At 49.0% G+C, this 16,984-nt stretch overlaps 1 protein-coding gene across 1 annotated transcript; it reads right to left on the reverse strand.

Annotated features, from left to right (window-relative positions):
- Window positions 1–8,695: 8,695 nt before the first annotated feature.
- Window positions 8,696–16,899, reverse strand: TBCB (tubulin folding cofactor B). The gene is made up of 6 exons (XM_082436847.1): window positions 16,676–16,899; window positions 16,155–16,298; window positions 12,690–12,786; window positions 11,753–11,941; window positions 9,131–9,203; window positions 8,696–8,975 (listed from the first exon to the last, which is right to left on the reverse strand). The coding sequence occupies exons 1-6, from the start codon at window positions 16,787–16,789 to the stop codon at window positions 8,861–8,863; spliced, it is 732 nt and encodes a 243-aa protein (XP_082292973.1). The 5' UTR covers window positions 16,790–16,899; the 3' UTR covers window positions 8,696–8,860.
- Between the last annotated feature and the right edge of the window lie 85 nt (window positions 16,900–16,984).

The raw sequence follows: 16,984 nt of genomic DNA on the forward strand, positions 1-16,984 counted from the left end.
GACAACCGATGTGTACATCAGGAAAGGGTCTGGGCTGGAGATAGGTCTGGGAATTGCACGTAGATGGTGATTAAAGTCACCAGAATAGATCAGAGGAGAATGTGTAGAATGAGGACAGAGAAGGACCCAAGCTAATGCTTTAAAGAATGTTCTTTACAGCAAGGTGGGACTGTTTGAAAAACGACCACCAGGGCTTTGGCATTCCTTGTAGCAAGAATTCAGATCTAGGGGGACTTCCTGGTGGTCCAGTGGTTAAGACTCCACACTCCCAATGCAGGGGTCCAGGTTCAATCCCTGGTCAGGGAACTAGATGCCGCATACCACAACTAGAGATCCTGCACACCACAACGAAGATCCCGCGTGCGGCAACTAAGACCCGGCACAGCCAAATAAATTAAAAGAAAAGAATTCAGGTCTATGTGGCCTCCTCTTGAGTCTGGGTGGTTTTGTAATCACTTTGATCAATAGACAGCGGCACAAGTGTTACTATGTGACTTCTGAGGCTGGGTCAGAAAAGGCCATGCAGTTTTTGCCTTGTTCTCCTAGAACACTCGCTTTGGAGAAGCCAGCTATCACGTAAAAAGTCCAACTACCCTGGGAGAGCCATTATGGAAAGAACATATGAGGTGCTCTACTTACCGTCCCCACTCAGCTCCCAGCCAACAGCCAGTGTCACTGCCAGCCAAGTTGCTGAGTCACTTTGGAAATCCTGCCTGGTCAAGCCTTGAGATGACTCCAGCCCCAGCCAACTTCTGATTCAAACACAGGAGAGATCTCAAGCCAAGCTCATCCCAAATTCCTGATCTACAAAAACAGAAAAACAGGAAAAATAAAGTGGCTGTTTAAACTTGCTGAAGTTTAGATAAAATTTAATGCAGTTACAGATAACTGGAACACAGATGCATTAGGTAGTTATTGCTGCTAACAAATTAAAACCAAAATTTAATAGCTTAAAACAATATTTATTGTCTCACATTTTCTACGGGTCAGGAACTCAAGAGTTCCCTATTCCTATTGGCCTACTCCTGGCCTGTGCACAGGGCTGTTGGCAGGAGTTCTCAGTCAGTTCCTTGCTGACTCTTGGCAGGACTCAGTTTCTCATCTATAAGGATGCTTGAGTTTTATCACATATGGAAAGCTGCCTTCTTGCAGAGCCAGTGATCCCAGACAGGGAGCAGGATGAAGATACAATGCTTTTTATGACCTGATCTGAGAAGTCCCACACCATTACTTCTGTTATGTTCTATTCCTTAGAAGGAAGGCACTAAGTCCAGCCCACACACAATGGGAGGGCTCTTAGAGAAGTGTCAAAGAATTTGTGGACATCTTTTATCTTTTATTTATTGATTTGCTTGTTTCTCTTTTTTTAACTGAGTTGATGTACAATATTATGTTAGTTTTGGGTGTGTTGTGGACACATTTTAAAACCACCACCCATAATCCAAAAGGACACAGGTACCCCAGTGTTCACTGCAGCACTATTTACAATAGCCAGGGCATGGAAACAACCTAAATGTCCAACGACAGATGAATCGATAAAGAAGGTGTCGTACATATGTACAATGGAATATTACTCAGCCATAAAAAGGAATGAAATTGGGTCATTTGTAGAGACCTGGATGGACCTAGAGTCTGTCATACAGAATGAAGTAAGCCAGAAAGAGAAAAACAAATGTCGTATATTAATGCAGATATGTGGAATCTAGAAAAATGGTACAGATGAACTTATTTGTAGGGCAGGAATAGAGATGTAGACGTAGAGAACAGACATGTGGACACGGTGGTGGGGGGAAGGGTAGGGTGGGATGAACTGGGAGATTAGGTTTGACATAAATACACTACCATGGATATGGGAACATATGTATATGTACAACTGATTCACTTTGTTATAAAGCAGAAACTAACACACCATTGTAAAGCAATTATACTCCAATAAAGATGTTTAAAAAAAAATACACTACCATGTGTATTTATAGATAGCTATAAATAGATAGCTAGTGGGAACCTACTGTATAGCACAGGGAGCTCAGCTCGGTGCTCTGTGATGACCTAGATGGGGGGGGGGAAGGGGGGAGGGAGGTCCAAGAGGGAGGGGATATAGGCATACATATAGCTGATTCACTTCATTGTACAGCAGAAACGAGCACAACATTGTAAAGCAATTTTACTCCAATAAAAATAAATAAATAAAACCATCACAACAGGGATTACAATTTTTTTTTTTTTAATTTTTTGGCTGCGCTGCACGTGGGATCTTGTTGGCCCCGACCAGGGAAGGAACCCCGCGCTCCCTACATTGGAAGTGCGGAGTCTTAACCACTGGACCACCAGGGAAGTCCCAGCGATCACAAATTTAACCTCTAACTCTAATCCTAAAGCAGCCAGACACGTCATGTAAGTCAGTAAGCAGGGTCGGGTGTCAAACAACAAGTCATGGTGGGAACCCCGGTGCAGAGGGGGTCCCATGCTGTGCTGCTCTGGGCTGTATATACCCCATCTGTTCCTTGCCCTCCCCTTTCTGTTCCAGGCCACAGTTCCCAGTCTCCCCTTCATCTAGACACACCTGGGGTTCTGCCAATGGGAAATGTGGGCAGGAGACCAGAGAGAGGGAGGAGCTCTAGCAACTTCCTGCTGAGCTAATTTCCCATTGGTTTACTGGCTCCTGTTTGGCCCTTCATCTCCTCCAACGGCTGTATAACTATCTCCATGTGTTAATGTCCCTGTTTTTTCATATAGGAGTGGTTTCTGTGTCCCAGTTAGGTCCTGACAGGCACAGCAGATCCAATAGAGAAGTGGGCTCTGTGTTGTCAGATATCCCAGTGTGGAAGCCAGAAATCAGGATTGTCACGGGGAATGTTTGGATATTTCAAACACTGGATACACCTGGGTGTCCTTGAGACCTTTTCAGGGGGTCTTTGAAGTTAAAACTACTTTCATAATAATACTAAGACTTTTTTTCCTTTTCCATTCGAATTCTTTCACGAGTGTACAGAGGAGTTTTCAGAGGTTATATGATAATATTCAACAGTTTGCATGCAAAAGCAGATATGAGAATCCAGCTATCTTCTCTTAAGCCTGACATTAAAGTTTTTGTTTGGCCGCGCGGCTTGCTGGATCTTTGTTCCCTGACCTGGCCCTGGGCGGTGAAAGCATAGAGTTCAAACCACTGGACCACCAGGGAATTCCCTAAAAAAGATTTTCAAAATGTAAAACCATGCCACTCTTCTTGCTAGTTTTTTCAAAAGTTACTTTTTATAAAAAATTAATAATGTTAACATGTAATCGTTTATTACTTTTAAAATGAATGTTTAAACATTTTAATTTCCAAAGTGGTAAACAGCTACAGATATAAGCCTCATAAACAAAAGCTCTTTGAGGCCTCAACGATTTTTAAGAATGTAAAGAAGTCCTGAGACACAAAAGTTTGAGAACCACAGGTCTAAATGTCAGCTGTCATTGCAGAACCAGTAAGTTGAGGTGAAGAGTTGCCTCTTGAGTTTAGCAACAAGGAAGGGCTTTATTTTTCATTTATTTTAAAATATATTTATTTATTTATTTATTTATGGCTGTGTTGGGTCTTCATTGCTGCGTGCAGGCTTTTCTCTAATTGTGGTGAGCGGGGGCTACTCTTCGTTGCGGTGTGCAGACTTCTCATTGTGGTGGCTTCTCTTGTTGTGGAGCACGGGCTCTAAGGAACGCGGGCTTCAGTAGTTGCGGCATGTGCGCTCAGTAGCTGTGGCGCATGGCTTAGTTGCTCCGCGGAATGTGGAATCTTCCCAGATCAGGGCTCAAACTCGTGTCCCCTGCATTGCCAGGCGGATTCTTAACCACTGCACCATCAGGGAAGTCCCAAGGAAGGGCTTTAGCAATAGAAAGAGTTTAGTTTTTGTGGAGTTAGGAGAGGGTTACAGGAAGGACCATGTAGACACCTCTTTCCTGAAGTATGGCTGTGGTTTTATAAGGGATGGATCAGGCCGACAACACAGGAATCCAACATTGGATCTTAGCATCACAAAGAGAGAACCTGATGGTATGTGCCTCCTGATGGAAAAACTCAACACCACCCATGAAGTATATTTATCCTAAAATCGAACCTGGATCTGACCCAGTTTTTGGATCTACAAGTTTGTAGAATACACAGGGATAGAGGAATATATTAAAGGACAACAGGGGGGTACAATCAGCCAAATCAGACAGTGGGAGATCCCACAGGGAAGTTGTAGAATAGAAGACTTAGAGCTCTATCAGTAGAACAGAAGACTTAGAGCTCTATCAGCCAAATGCACTGCCTGAACCCTACTTGGATTCTGATTTGAACAAGCCAACAGTAAAAAGACAGTTATGAAACAAATGGGGACTTTGTTTCATATATAATAACTTGTTTCATATATAATAATATAACACTGACCGTATATTAAATCATATTAAAGAATTATTGCAATTAGGTGTGATGAAGACCTCACACCTTTTAGAGATACATATAGAAACACATTTCTGGATGAGATGATATGTTGCCTGAGATTTTTTTTTTTTATTAATTAATTATTTATTTAGGCTGCACTGGGTCACAGTTGCCGCATGCGGGATCTTCTCATTATGGCAGGCTTACGGGACCTAGCTCCCCAACCAGGGATCGAACCCAGACCCCCTGTATTGGGAGCGGAGTCTTACCCGCTGGACCACCAGGGAAGTCCCTGTTGTCTGAGATTTAATGACGGGAGAAATAGGGGGAGGTCAGAAAAACTGAACACGATTGGCCAAATGCTGACAATTACTGAAGTTGGGTGATAGGTAAGAGGGGAAAAGGGATATTTTTTCCTTTAAGATGGGCGCGCCATGACCCAGCTTGAGAGTTAACCGGGACCCTGGAGAGTGACCGGTGGAGATGCAGGAAAGCGGGAGGGAGGGAAGAAAGCGCCAGCCAAGAAAAGAGGTCACCTCGGTTCTTCTACTGCAGCCGGAAAGTCAGCTCTGGCGCCCCCGCCAGGACATTGGTTCTCACTCTCTGATTAAACCACGGCGGGTTCGGCAGGCCTCCTGCACCTGCCCAGCCCCATCCTCCGCGAGGGAGCCAAACCCCACAATTCCCCGCGCCGCAGGGCGGGAGCAAAACCTCCGCTTCCAGACTTGAACAAGGTTAGACCGAGGGTGTCGCATGCTTTTCTGGGAAATGTAGTTTGCGTGTTAGGTTGGGAGACACCCGTCAACGCCAGCGAGACTACGCATCCCACAACGCGCCGCGCGCACGGTGCGCGGAGCAGTGCGCTGCTGCCTCCACGTGGCGACTGAGAGGTTATTGCCCGAGTCTGGGACAGTGCAGAGGCTGGGGTTGCTGAGGCTGCAGGGACTTGGGAGGCGGGCGCCGTCCTGGGAACCGCTTTCGGGGAGGGTGGCCCCAGAACTGGGCCAGGAAAGATGGGGTGGGGAGGTGAAAACGGTGAAGAAATTGGGGACAGGACCCGCTGTGAGGATTAAATGAAGCCAGCATTGTAACTGTTGACTGTATATAGGCATTTTTATTCCTATAGCTTATACAGCACTTACCTGCGTGCCAGGCTCTGAATTTAAGTGCTTTACATGTACTAGCTCATTTAATGCTCACAAAATCGTTTGGTAGGTACTATTATCGGCCTCAATTAAGAAATGAAGCTGAGGGCTTCCCTGGTGGCGAAGTGGTTGAGAGTCTGCCTGCCAATGCAGGGGACACGGGTTCGAGCCCTGGTCTGGGAAGATCCCACATGCCGCGGAGCAGCTGGGCCCGTGTGCCACAACTACTGAGCTTGCGCGTCTGGAGCCTGTGCTCCGCAACAAGAGAGGCCGTGACAGTGAGAGGCCCGCGCACCGCGATGAAGAGTGGCCCCCGCTCGCAGCAACTGGGGAAAGCCCTTGCACAGAAACGAAGACCCAACACAGCCAAAAATAAATAAATAAATAAATTTATTAAAAAAAAAAAAGAAATGAAGCTGAAACCCAGGGAGAAGGACTTGTCCAGTGCCCAGCTGGTGACACAGCTGGGGTTTGAACCTAGGCTGTCTGGCTCTTCCTCACTAAGGTTGCACCACCTGTTAACCTACTGAATTATCCCAAGTTTGTAACTGGTACACGAATGAACTCAAGTGGGCCATTAGCATATTGAGTTAGCAATTTAGCTCAGTTCCAGGACAAAGGCTGCGTTCAGCCTAAATTTAGCACTGGGATCGTTTCTGATCAGCATGAATCACGGAAGGGATTACTTCAAGCCTACAAAGCCCAGTCCCCTTTTGTTCACATGACTCCTATTCAAATCTCCTCCATCCCATCCCTTCCCTCCTACCAGCACCACCTGGCAGATGTAGTGATTTTATTCTGCCTTCCCCTACTGCCAGCAACCTTATTCATAATGAAATATCACAGTCAAAAAAAAAAAAAAAAAAAAAAAAAAAGAGGAAATGTTTGGTAATTACCTGTTTGTCTGCCTTCAACTCCCAAGCCAGTACTGTGTTCATTTCATGAGTGTGTTTCCAGCATCAAGCCTGACATACAGTGGGGATGGGGAGGGCTCAAAAAATGTGGGGAAAGAGTGCTGGACATTCACTGTCTTCCATCTGCATTGACCTGAGGATTAAGGGCAGGGTGGTGGATGGTGCAGGTCAGGCATGGGCAGTTGGTTGGGGGACAGGAGGATTTAATGGGCCTGGTGGATCCCATAGCCCTTTCCTGCCGCTTCCCCTGAGGTTATGGATCTGGGGACCTGGTAAAGGGTGGCCAATGCTGGAGCCGCCAAAACCCACGGTCAATTTTCATAGTAGTGGCTGGGAGGGAGCTGCTCAGCCCAGGAGTATGTTCCAAAGCCCGCTCTGCATCTAGGGTGGCTGCATGACTGACACGTTCTCACCAATACAATATGAGCAGAAATGGAACGTGTAGAACACGTTTTTAAAGAAAATGGTGAAACGTCCCCACACTGTCTTCTCCTATTTGCCACCTGGAAGCAGATAATTCCAAGCACGTGGAGATGATGGAGCCCCAGTATGGAGTCTGGGTGTGTGAATCATGGAGATTGCTGTCAATCAACCAGAAACTCTGCACTGGACTGTGTGTGTAGGAGGATATTTGTTACAGCAGCTGGTATTGCCTTAACACATTGACCACTGTCCCCCTTCCTTTCTGGACCCCTTAAAGCTTAAGCACCAGGTCATTCTGTAAAATGTGTCTCCCCAATCCCTAACTGTGGTTGACTTTCACACAGCAAGTGTAGGTTTCCTAATTAGAAATTACCAGCGTGATCCCTTCCATTGTCATCAAAAATTTTAATGTTTCCCCACGTTCTGATGGGGACAGCTTCTTCCATGCTGACAGCTGGAAGGCATTAAAGCACACCCTGGAAGTCTGTGCTTAGATCTTCCACTGCAGTTTGACAGATCCTCATATACACTGATGCTGTGACCCTTGCTTGGAGCTCGGAGGTATGATTTTGGGTGATCACTGTGTCCAGGAGAGCACATGATTGTCTTCCTGCCCCTATTCTTTGGCCTCATCACATGGGGGTGCACACTGGGCCTGATCTTAAAGTGAGCCTCAGGTCCTCAATGCTCGGCTAATTCTGCTGAGCTCTGGCTGAACTAAGGTTGGTAGATTGTGGTTGAGAATTTGGGGACACCCCCTCTAATGCTCCTCACTCTGACAACTCCCTCATGTGAAAGGGATCTAAGCCTTGGAGCCCTTTTATAAAGTAACCAATTTTGTTTTGTAGATTGACAACTTCATTGATGTGTGTGTGTGTTTGTGTGTGTGTGTGTAGGGGTATGTCTATCCTAGATGGGTGTTTGATGTGAATCTGAGTGTATCCTGTGTGTGACTCCCCTGTGTGTGGGGGACAGAATCTTTGTGCACTGACTGTATTTCTGCACATGTGACCTCTAGTGTCTGTGTTTTGGGTGTGTCTCCAGCGTTTGAGTATGAGTCCAGGTGTGTGAATGTTCTGTGTATCTGAGTGGGTCCATGTACCTTACAGTGGGCATGAGAGGATGTATGCATCAGGCTGTATGTGCATGTAAGCAGCTTCCCCAAGGGTCCCTTCAGCTCTCAAGCATTTCAACCTTATTCTGTACTGCGGTTGCTCCCACCAGTGCCAACTTCTTCTCCAGAAGCTATAATAAAGTAATTTTAACCATTAAGTAGAATCTCCCGAATAGTCATTCCATCAGGAATCCCTTCAAGGAGCTAATGAGGGGTTACTGCACATGCAGACATACACATGGCGGAACAGGCTCCCTAGAATGCCTGGGCTGCATGCACACGTCACATACCTGAGGGCACAGACCTCTTTGCCCAGCTCTACAATGCTGTGAGGGGCCTCATGCTACTTCTAAAGACTTGAAATTTCTTTCTTCTTTTAAATATTAAGTGAACAGGTCCCCCACCTAAAGGGACAGTGGTAGAACTACTTGTTGACCCCAATATCCCTTTTCCCCAGCTTCTGTAGCACAGGAACGTCTGATGTTTGGCTAGGAAATGGCCACCCAGTATAAAAACTACATTTCCCAGCCACCTTTGCAACTACAAGTGGCCATGAGACAGAATTCTGGCCAATGAAATAGGAACAAGTTTTGAGTTGTATATACATATTCCCTAAAAACATGGGGTATCCCCTCTCCCTCCCCTCACCTACCCAGCTGTCCCCAGCCCCCCCATAATCATTGAGTCTTCCAAACACTTCCCAGGTTTGCGGCAAATTTAATACATGTGTCTCAAAGTCAATGGCAAGGGTCAAGTGAATAAAATAAAAACGGGGTCATGGGGAGAGGGCCATGGACACACACAGGGAAGGGCAATAAGTAGGTGAGTTAGCTGGAGCAGGGGGTGTGCCCTTCCTTGGGCATCACATCTCGTCCAAACCGTAGTCCTCCTCGGGGAAGTCTCCCACTGTCACAACGGATGGCTTGACGAAGGCGCCGTACTTGGCCTGGCATTCAAAGTAGCGTTTCCCATTCACACTGCAGGGCATGATGGGGAAGGCAGTGTCAGAGGGCTCCTACTCCAGATGCTAGCATGGCTGGGCTCCCCCAGTAGTACATGCATGCACTTACACATAAATGCACACATACGCGCACACAGGCACACACACAGACACTACAGTGGGGATCTCTACCTGCCATCGTTTTTCCCTAGCGGCTCATCATAGCGGACACCGATCCAGTAGCCAGGCTTGAAATCTGTAAGTCCTGCCCAGGGGAGAAATCCCAATGAAACCTCCTTAAGCAGCTCACCCCAGATTCGCCCCTGCCCACTGAGTGTAAAGCCTGTCCTGGCAAAAACCACTCCTTGCTACCACCCAGGACAACCACCATCTCCTGCCCACATCAATATGGTAGCCCCCTTCACTCGTCTCCCTGTTCCTACCCTGACCCCCTATTCACTCAACACCCCTAGTCAAAGGGCGCTCTGTAAAAATCGAAGGGAAACAGCACCACTGCCTTGTCCCAAATTCCTCAAAAGCTGCCCATCCCGCTCAGCATAAAACCCATACTGCTTATGGCCAAATGATTTCTGACAAGGGTGCCAAGACAGTTCAATGAGGAGAGAACAGTCTTTCCAACAAATCGTATTGGGTCAACTAGATATCCACATGCAAGAGAATGAAGTTGGACTCCTACCTCACACCATAACCAAAAATTAACTCAAAATGGGTCAAAGACCTAAATGTAATATGTAACACTATAAAACCCTTAGAAGAAAACACAGGTTTAAATCTTTGTGACCTTCTATTAGGCATTGATCTCTTACATATAATGCCACATGTATAAGCAAAAAAAGAAAAAAAAATTGGACTTCATAAAAATCAAAAATGTTTGTGCTTCAAAGGACACTATCAAGTCTGTAAAAAGACAACCAACCCACAGAATGGGAGAAAATATTTGCAGATCATATATTTGATAAGGGAATTGTATCTAGAGTATATAAAGGACTCTTACAACTTGTTATGGGCTGTACTGTGTCCCCGCCAAGTTCACATGTTGAAGCCCTAACCCCCAGTAGCTGAGAATGTGACTGTATTTGGAGACAGGGCCTTTAAAGAGATAACTAAGTTAAAATAAGGCCGTTAGGGCGGGATCTAATCCAGGCTGACTGACATCCTCATAAGAGGTTATCTGGACAAAGACTCCAGGGATGTGCTAGCCCACAGAGGAAAGACAATGTGAAGACACACAGAGAGGGTGGCCATCTGCAAGCCAAGGAGAGAGGCCTAAGAAGAAATCAAACCTGCCAAAGCCTTAATCATAGACTTCCCGCTTCCAGAACTGTGAGAAACAAATTTCTGTTTTTTAAGCCACCTGGTGTGTGGTACTTTGATATGGCAGCCCTAACACACCACTCAACAACAAAAAGACAAACCGCCCAATTATAAAATGGGCAAAAGATCTGAATAAGCCATCTCTCTAAAGAAGATATGCAAATGGCTGTTAAGCACCTAAAAAGAGGCTCAGTATCATTAGCCATCACAGAAATGCAAATCAAAACCGTAATGCTCTACCACTTCATACCCACTAGAATGATTATAATCAAAAAGATACATAATAGTAAGTGCTGATGAGGACGTGGATTAATTGGAGCCCTCATACATCGCTGGTGGGAACGTAAAATGGTGCAGCCATTGTGGAAACAGTGTGGCAGTCCCTCAAAAAGTTAAACAGAGTTACTCTGTGACCCAGCAATTCCACTCCTAGGTACAAAGAAATGAAAACACATGTCCGCACAAAAACTTAAACAAGGATACTCACAGCAACGTTATTTGTAATAGCCAAAAAGTGGGAAGGACCCAAATGTTCTTCAACTGATGAATGAATAAATAAAATGTGGTGTTGCATACAATGCAATATTATTTGGTAATAAAAAGAAATGAAATACTGCCACATACTACAACATGGATGATCCTTGAAATTATGGTTCTAGTGAAAGAAGCCAGTCTCAAAAGACCATATATTATATGATTCCATTTATATGAAACTTCCAGAATAGGCAAATCTACAGAGACATAACATAGATTAGTAGCCAGCTATGTGGACTGGGGGCGCTGGGGTTTCAGAAATGGGGAGTAGCTGCTAATGGTTACAGGGTTTCCTTTTAGGGTGATGAAAATGTAAAACCGACTGTGGTGATGGTTGCATGATTCCCGTGAACTAAAAGCTAATGAATGATACTCTTTAAATGGGTGATTTTTGTTTCTGGCTGCGTGGCGCAGCTAGCGGGATCTTAGTTCCCCAACCAGGGATTGAATGTGGGCCCTTGGCAGTGATAGTGTGGAGTCCTAACCACTGGACCGCCAGGGAGTTCCCTAAATGGGTGAATTTTATGGTATATAAGTTATATCTCAATAAAACTGTCATTAAAAAACCCCAAAAACCCCCACACTGCTCTCTCCTGTCTCCGAGGCCCAGCACAGTCCAGCCTTGCCCATGGCCCGGGCGTGCCCTGATCACTTTGGTCTGTGCTTCCCCCATCACAGGCCTAACAATTCTGCCTGTTTCCCCATCTCAGCTCTGACCACTGTGCCCCAGGCTTTCACCTCAGAATTGATCCCTCTGGCCTCCACTTCCTCCATCACAACTCAGGTCATATGGCCTCTGCTTCCCACTTCCCTGCCGTGAACATGCCAGGCTGTCACAGGTAGCCCCTGGGTCCGTCTCCCTTCCTGGACTAGATCCCCTTGAGGGCTGGGTCCCCAGCACTGCCCACCTCAAGCCAGGACACGAGGCCTCGGTGAGCCACGTACCTACATACATGACGGTGCCCCGGCGAGGGGGCTGCCCAGGCGCCTGCACCTCACAGCGGCTGCCCACGGGGATGGCACCGGCCTGGGCCTCCTCGGTAAGGCGCTGGGAGCTCTCGGCCTCCTGCTGTGCCCGCTCTTCTTCACTGTATCGACCTAGCTTGTTGCGCTTCAGGAAGGAGCGGACTGAGTCTGTGGGTGGGGTAGGGGGTGAGGGTCAGACATGGGAGACCCCCTGGGTCGACCTCTGGCCTAATGAGATAATCTGCCACCCTCACGGGGCCAACACTCCGAAGGAAACCCTTCCGTGCTGGGTGTTGAAGGGCTGTCACCCAAACCCCCCAAGTCTCCCACCACAGCCCTGGCCTCTCCCCAGGACCCCTTGGCCTCCCCACAATCCCAAAACTAAAGGGAAGGTGCCTGCCTGCAGTCTTTCGCGGTTCCCCATCCTCCCGTCCCTTCAGTATCACGCTTGCCTCCACCCAGGCCCGGACACCTTCATCTTCCCCACCACACATTCTCATCTGTCCTCACATGCCTGCACCTCACTGTCCTGTTGGTTCCACGTATTCTACCATGCTCTGCCCCCTACACCGTGCCCCAGTGTGACCCTGACCGCCCCCCCGCATCTGACCCCACATACACACCCCAGACCTTCCTCTCAGGCCCCCTCTACTTTCTCATGGCCCTGTCTGCCTGCCCACACTCGGCCACACCCCCCAGCCTCCATTCACACCTCATGACCGTCCACCCCTGACTGTTCTCCCATGAGCTGTCTGTCCCCACGCCAACCTCACCCCGCCCCCTCGACTCCCCCACGCTTGCCTGCCCCACTGCCCACACCACCGACTCGCCCTCAGTGTCCCCGTCTATCCTGTCTGCTCCCCACCGCCTCCCCTAGCCCCCACGGGCCCCCACCCACTCCTTGTGCACCCCGTACTTTGCCTCTGGTCGTAGGCTTCTTGTGAGAGCTCGTATTTCTCCACCTTGGACATGTCCTCATACTCCCCAAGACGGGCACCGCTGTGGTCAATGACCTGTAGTGAGGGGAGGGAGGTCAGGGGATCAGGGTCTGGGCAGGGAGGCCTGGGATGCTGCGGGGGGGCGAGTGTGGCTGCACGTTGGAGCATTCCGTAGATTTAAGTCTCTCCTGTCTCGGAAAAACCACATTCCTCTACCCTCACCTTTACCCCAGCCTTCTCGCCGGCCCTGAGCCCAGCCGAAGGGGTGAGAGCAGGTGTCTACAACGGCCATCTCCCTCTCCACCACCCATCCAAGGCCCTGGAGGCTGCATCTGCTTCCAGATGACCCCTACATACTGGCATCCACATCATTGATGGCCCCGGGACACTGGAACCGAAGGGCAGAACTTGGGCCTTGCTCATGAACCCTCTGGGCAGTGTGTCTATCCTCTCTGGACCTCTGGGACCCTCCTAGGCTGACCCCAACTTCCAGAGCCTGGTGCATCTCTTCCTGTACCACCCCCAACATTTATTCACTCATCGCCTGCTGAGCTCCTCCAAGGCACCCAGCTGGGCCCCATGCTGGGTACTAGGGACACGGTACAAAAATAGATCAATCCCTGCCCTCAAGGAGTGCTCATTCTGCTGGGAGGCCAACCAGAAACAAATGCACAGAGATGGGTATTAAACACCAGATGACGACAAGGTTCTATGAAGACAAATACAACAAAGAGGCTTCTGAAGGAGGGGATGTCTGAGACAGGCCTGAAGGAACAAGCACAAAGTCCCAGATGTAGAAATGTCTTTAGCCCCTTTGAGAAACAGCAGGGCCAGCACGGCGGCAGTGGAGTGAGCCAGGGGGAGAGTGGGAGACACAACAGATCACTGGAGACTTTGGCTTTTACCTAGAATGAGATGCAGCCAGGGAAGGGATCAGCTAGGAGGGCTCTGATCTTACACAGGTGTTTACACGCTCCCTCAGCTGAGTGTGGGAAGCAGACGGAGGGGCACAGGGATGGGAGCAGGGAGACGGCTTGTGTGATGGTCCAGGAGGGAGAGGATGGAGGCTGGGCCAGGGTGGGGGCAGTGAGGGAGAATCTGGATTCTGGATAGATTTTTGTGGGTGGAGCCCATGGATCAGCGGACAGATTAGATGTGGGTGTGAGGGAAAGACAGGAACACCCTAAAGTGTTTGGCCTGAGCCACCGGGCAAAATAGAAATGGCCCTTATCTCTGGCTAACGATCACTAAGAATTTCCACTTTCTATATCAGGGGTTTTTCTAAGTTTGAGATTGCTGTCATTCATTGCTGCAAGAAATACGGGTGAGGGCTTCCCTGGTGGCGCAGTGGTTAAGAATCCGCCTGCCAATGCAGGGGACACGGGTTTGAGCCCTGGTCCGGGAAGATCCCACATGCCGCAGAGCAACTAAGCCTGTGCGCCACAACTACTGAGCCTGTGCTCTAGAGCGTGCGAGCCACAACTACTGAGCCCGCGTGCCACAACTACTGAAGCCCACACACCTAGAGCCTGTGCTCCGCAACAAGAGAAACCACCACAATAAGCCTGCGCACTGCAACGAAGAGTAGCCCCCGCTCGCCATAACTAGAGAAAGCCGCATGCAGCAACGAAAACCCAACACAGCCAAAAATAAATAAATAAATTAAAAAAAAAAAGAAAAAAAGAAATATGGGTGATATTTATAAACAGAAAAAGAATTTTAGAAAAAATACAAATTCTCCAGAGGCTCCACCTCTGGGAAACTTTCCTTGTATGGCCTCAGAAGTCAGCAGCCTGTCTATACCTGAATCCATGTGTGAAACCCTCCTGTTTGAGGACGCCACTGCCCTGCCTGACCCACCAGCATCCCAATGCTGAGACTGCCCAGGTCAGTCCAAAGTCAGTCCTATGGGCTCAGCACAGTCCCGACCTGCTCCCACAATGGTCCAGGACCCATCACCTCAACTGGACTATGGAAGCAGCCTCCTCCTTGGTTTTCCTACTCCTCTGTCCTCCACAGTCTGTTCCCCACACGCAGTCAGAGGGAGCCTGTGAACACCTGAGTCAGACCAGGACTCTCCTGGCTCAGAGTCCTCCCCTGGCTTCCACTTCCCACCAAAACAGGACAGGTCACTCTTCAGCCCCTGTACCCCACTCTGCTCCCTCCCACCTCAGAGTGTTTGCACATGCTGTGCCCTCCTCCTGGAGCACGCCTTCCCCTTCTTCAGTTAACTTCAGGTCTCTGTTCAGGCAGCACCTCCTCCAGGAAGTCCTCCTGGATCTCATGGATGCGTCAGGCTCCCCAGTATAGGATCTCCCAGCTCTGTGATCTCCTCCTACATGGCCCTCATCTCACCCACCCTTTACATTTGTTCCTGTGAATATTTAGCTAACGCCTACTGCACTCACTGGACAGAGCTAAAACACAGACCTTCTCAGACTTGATTCACAGCTATATCCCTGGCATAATGTGGATGCTCAATGAACAGTTATGAATAATTGAAAGAAACAAAAAAGACCTAGTTTTCTGGGTACACTAACTTCTGGAGCCATGCAGATTGAGGTAAAAATTCTAGCTATGTTTCTCTTCAGGAAAGTAAATTCCGTACTGAAACTAAGTTTTCTCTTCTGCAAAATAGGGCTAATTACGCCATTTTCCAAGTATTATTTTATACATTCAACTCATCATTCAACAGTGTTTCACCGAGCATCCTCTCTGTGCCAGGAACTGTTCCAGGTATTGGAGAAAAATCCATAGTATGCCACAGGTGATTAGTGAGAAGGACAAAAATCAAAGAAAGTGGGAAAGGGAGGAGGTTTAACTTTTATACTGAGGGCAATGAAGCCCTCACACCCGGAAGGTGACATTTAAGTAAAGACTGGAAGAAAGGAGTGAGCCATGTGGGCATAGAAAAAAGCACCATTCAGGCACAGAGAATAGCACATGCAAAGTTCACCTGGGATGCTAGGATGTCTGCAGAGTTTTGGGGGGGCGGGGAAGACTGAGGACAGAGAGGATGATGTGAGCTGATGCATGCAGAGGTCCTCCGTGTTCTGGCTTCTCCCAACATGTGAGCCTCTTTGCTCACCCTGACCCAACTCACACTCTGTTCCCTCTGCCTGGCATGCCCCTCCCACCTCTTCTCTTAGGTCATCTTTCAGATCTCAACTCAGGCATCCCTAACTTCAGGAAGTCCCTTATGATACCCCGAGGTGGGGTCAGGCACCTCTTCTGGATGCCTCCAGTCCCCTAGGCTTTTCTCAGCCCAGTCCAGACCAATCTGGCTGCCAGTGTCTGGTGATGGGTCTGTCTCTCTCCCTGCTGGACTGGGAGCTCCATGCGGTTAGGGCCTATTTTGGTTATCACACAGCGCAAAGCACAGCAAGCATCTATTGAATAAATAAATGAATGGAGGGAAGGGATCCCAGGTAGGGAGGCCTCACATGGATGCGACAGCCGTCATCTACGGGGTAAGAGCCCAGCAGTGCATCCTCCTGATCCAGCTTGCTGTAGAACTTGTCGTCAGGTCCATACAGCTCCAATTCCATGCAAGAAGCAGGACTGCCCACAACCAGCTGTAGTTTACACTGTGGGGATACAAGATGGGGAGGCGGGGATGAGGTGCAAGGCTGTCAGTGGCCCCACTCTCTGCCCTGAGACTCCACCCTTTGTATCAATAACCATCACCCCTTCCTCGCTCCTCCAAGAGACCTACCATTTAGGACCCACCTGGTTATCCCTGGCCCCACCTCCCCTGGTCTTGCCCCCACTCCCTGCAACCTCTGATTTTCTCTGGCCCCGCACCCATTCTCTGGAACCTCAGGTTCCCTCTGGCCCCGCCCCGCTGAGGTCCAGTCCCGAACCTCTGCAACCTCGGCTTATCTCTGGCCCCTTCCCTGCGCTGGTGAAGACCCTCCATTTCTTCTTGGCCCCGCCCCTCTGGACCCCGCCCCCACGGCCACACCTTGAACTCAGCTATGGTGAGGCTGCGACTGTACCGCTTCTGGGAGCGAAAGCTGTTGAGAGAGCTACTGATGAAAACGTTCACTGTAGGCGCCGACAACCCCGTCACCTCCATCTCGCCGCGCCCTGCGGGGGCCCGCAACCCACTCGGCCTCCTCACACCAGCTCCGCAGCCGCCGCCGCCGCCGCTTCTGGGATATCAGCCCCTCCCCCTGCTCCCGGACCTGGCCAATCCACGCCCTCCCGCCCGGTGGGGGGGGTGTCCGCCAATCGCTGCGTCTCTTCGCCGCCGCCAGGAAGAAGTCCTGGG

The sequence above is a fragment of the Balaenoptera physalus genome (genome assembly GCF_965194825.1).
Source record: "Balaenoptera physalus genome assembly, chromosome: 19".
In the NCBI taxonomy this organism is placed as follows: domain Eukaryota; kingdom Metazoa; phylum Chordata; class Mammalia; order Artiodactyla; family Balaenopteridae; genus Balaenoptera; species Balaenoptera physalus.

Excerpts from the sequence above, each read along its gene's own strand:
- TBCB (XM_082436847.1), bottom strand. The coding sequence starts at position 16,789 with ATGGAGGTGACGGGGTTGTCGGCGCCTACAGTGAACGTTTTCATCAGT. Across the intron at positions 11,942-12,689 it reads AGCCTACGACCAGAGGCAAA|ACTCAGTCCGCTCCTTCCTG; the intron begins GTACGGGGTGCA and ends CCCCACCCACAG. Across the intron at positions 8,976-9,130 it reads CTAGGGAAAAACGATGGCAG|TGTGAATGGGAAACGCTACT; the intron begins GTAGAGATCCCC and ends CATGCCCTGCAG.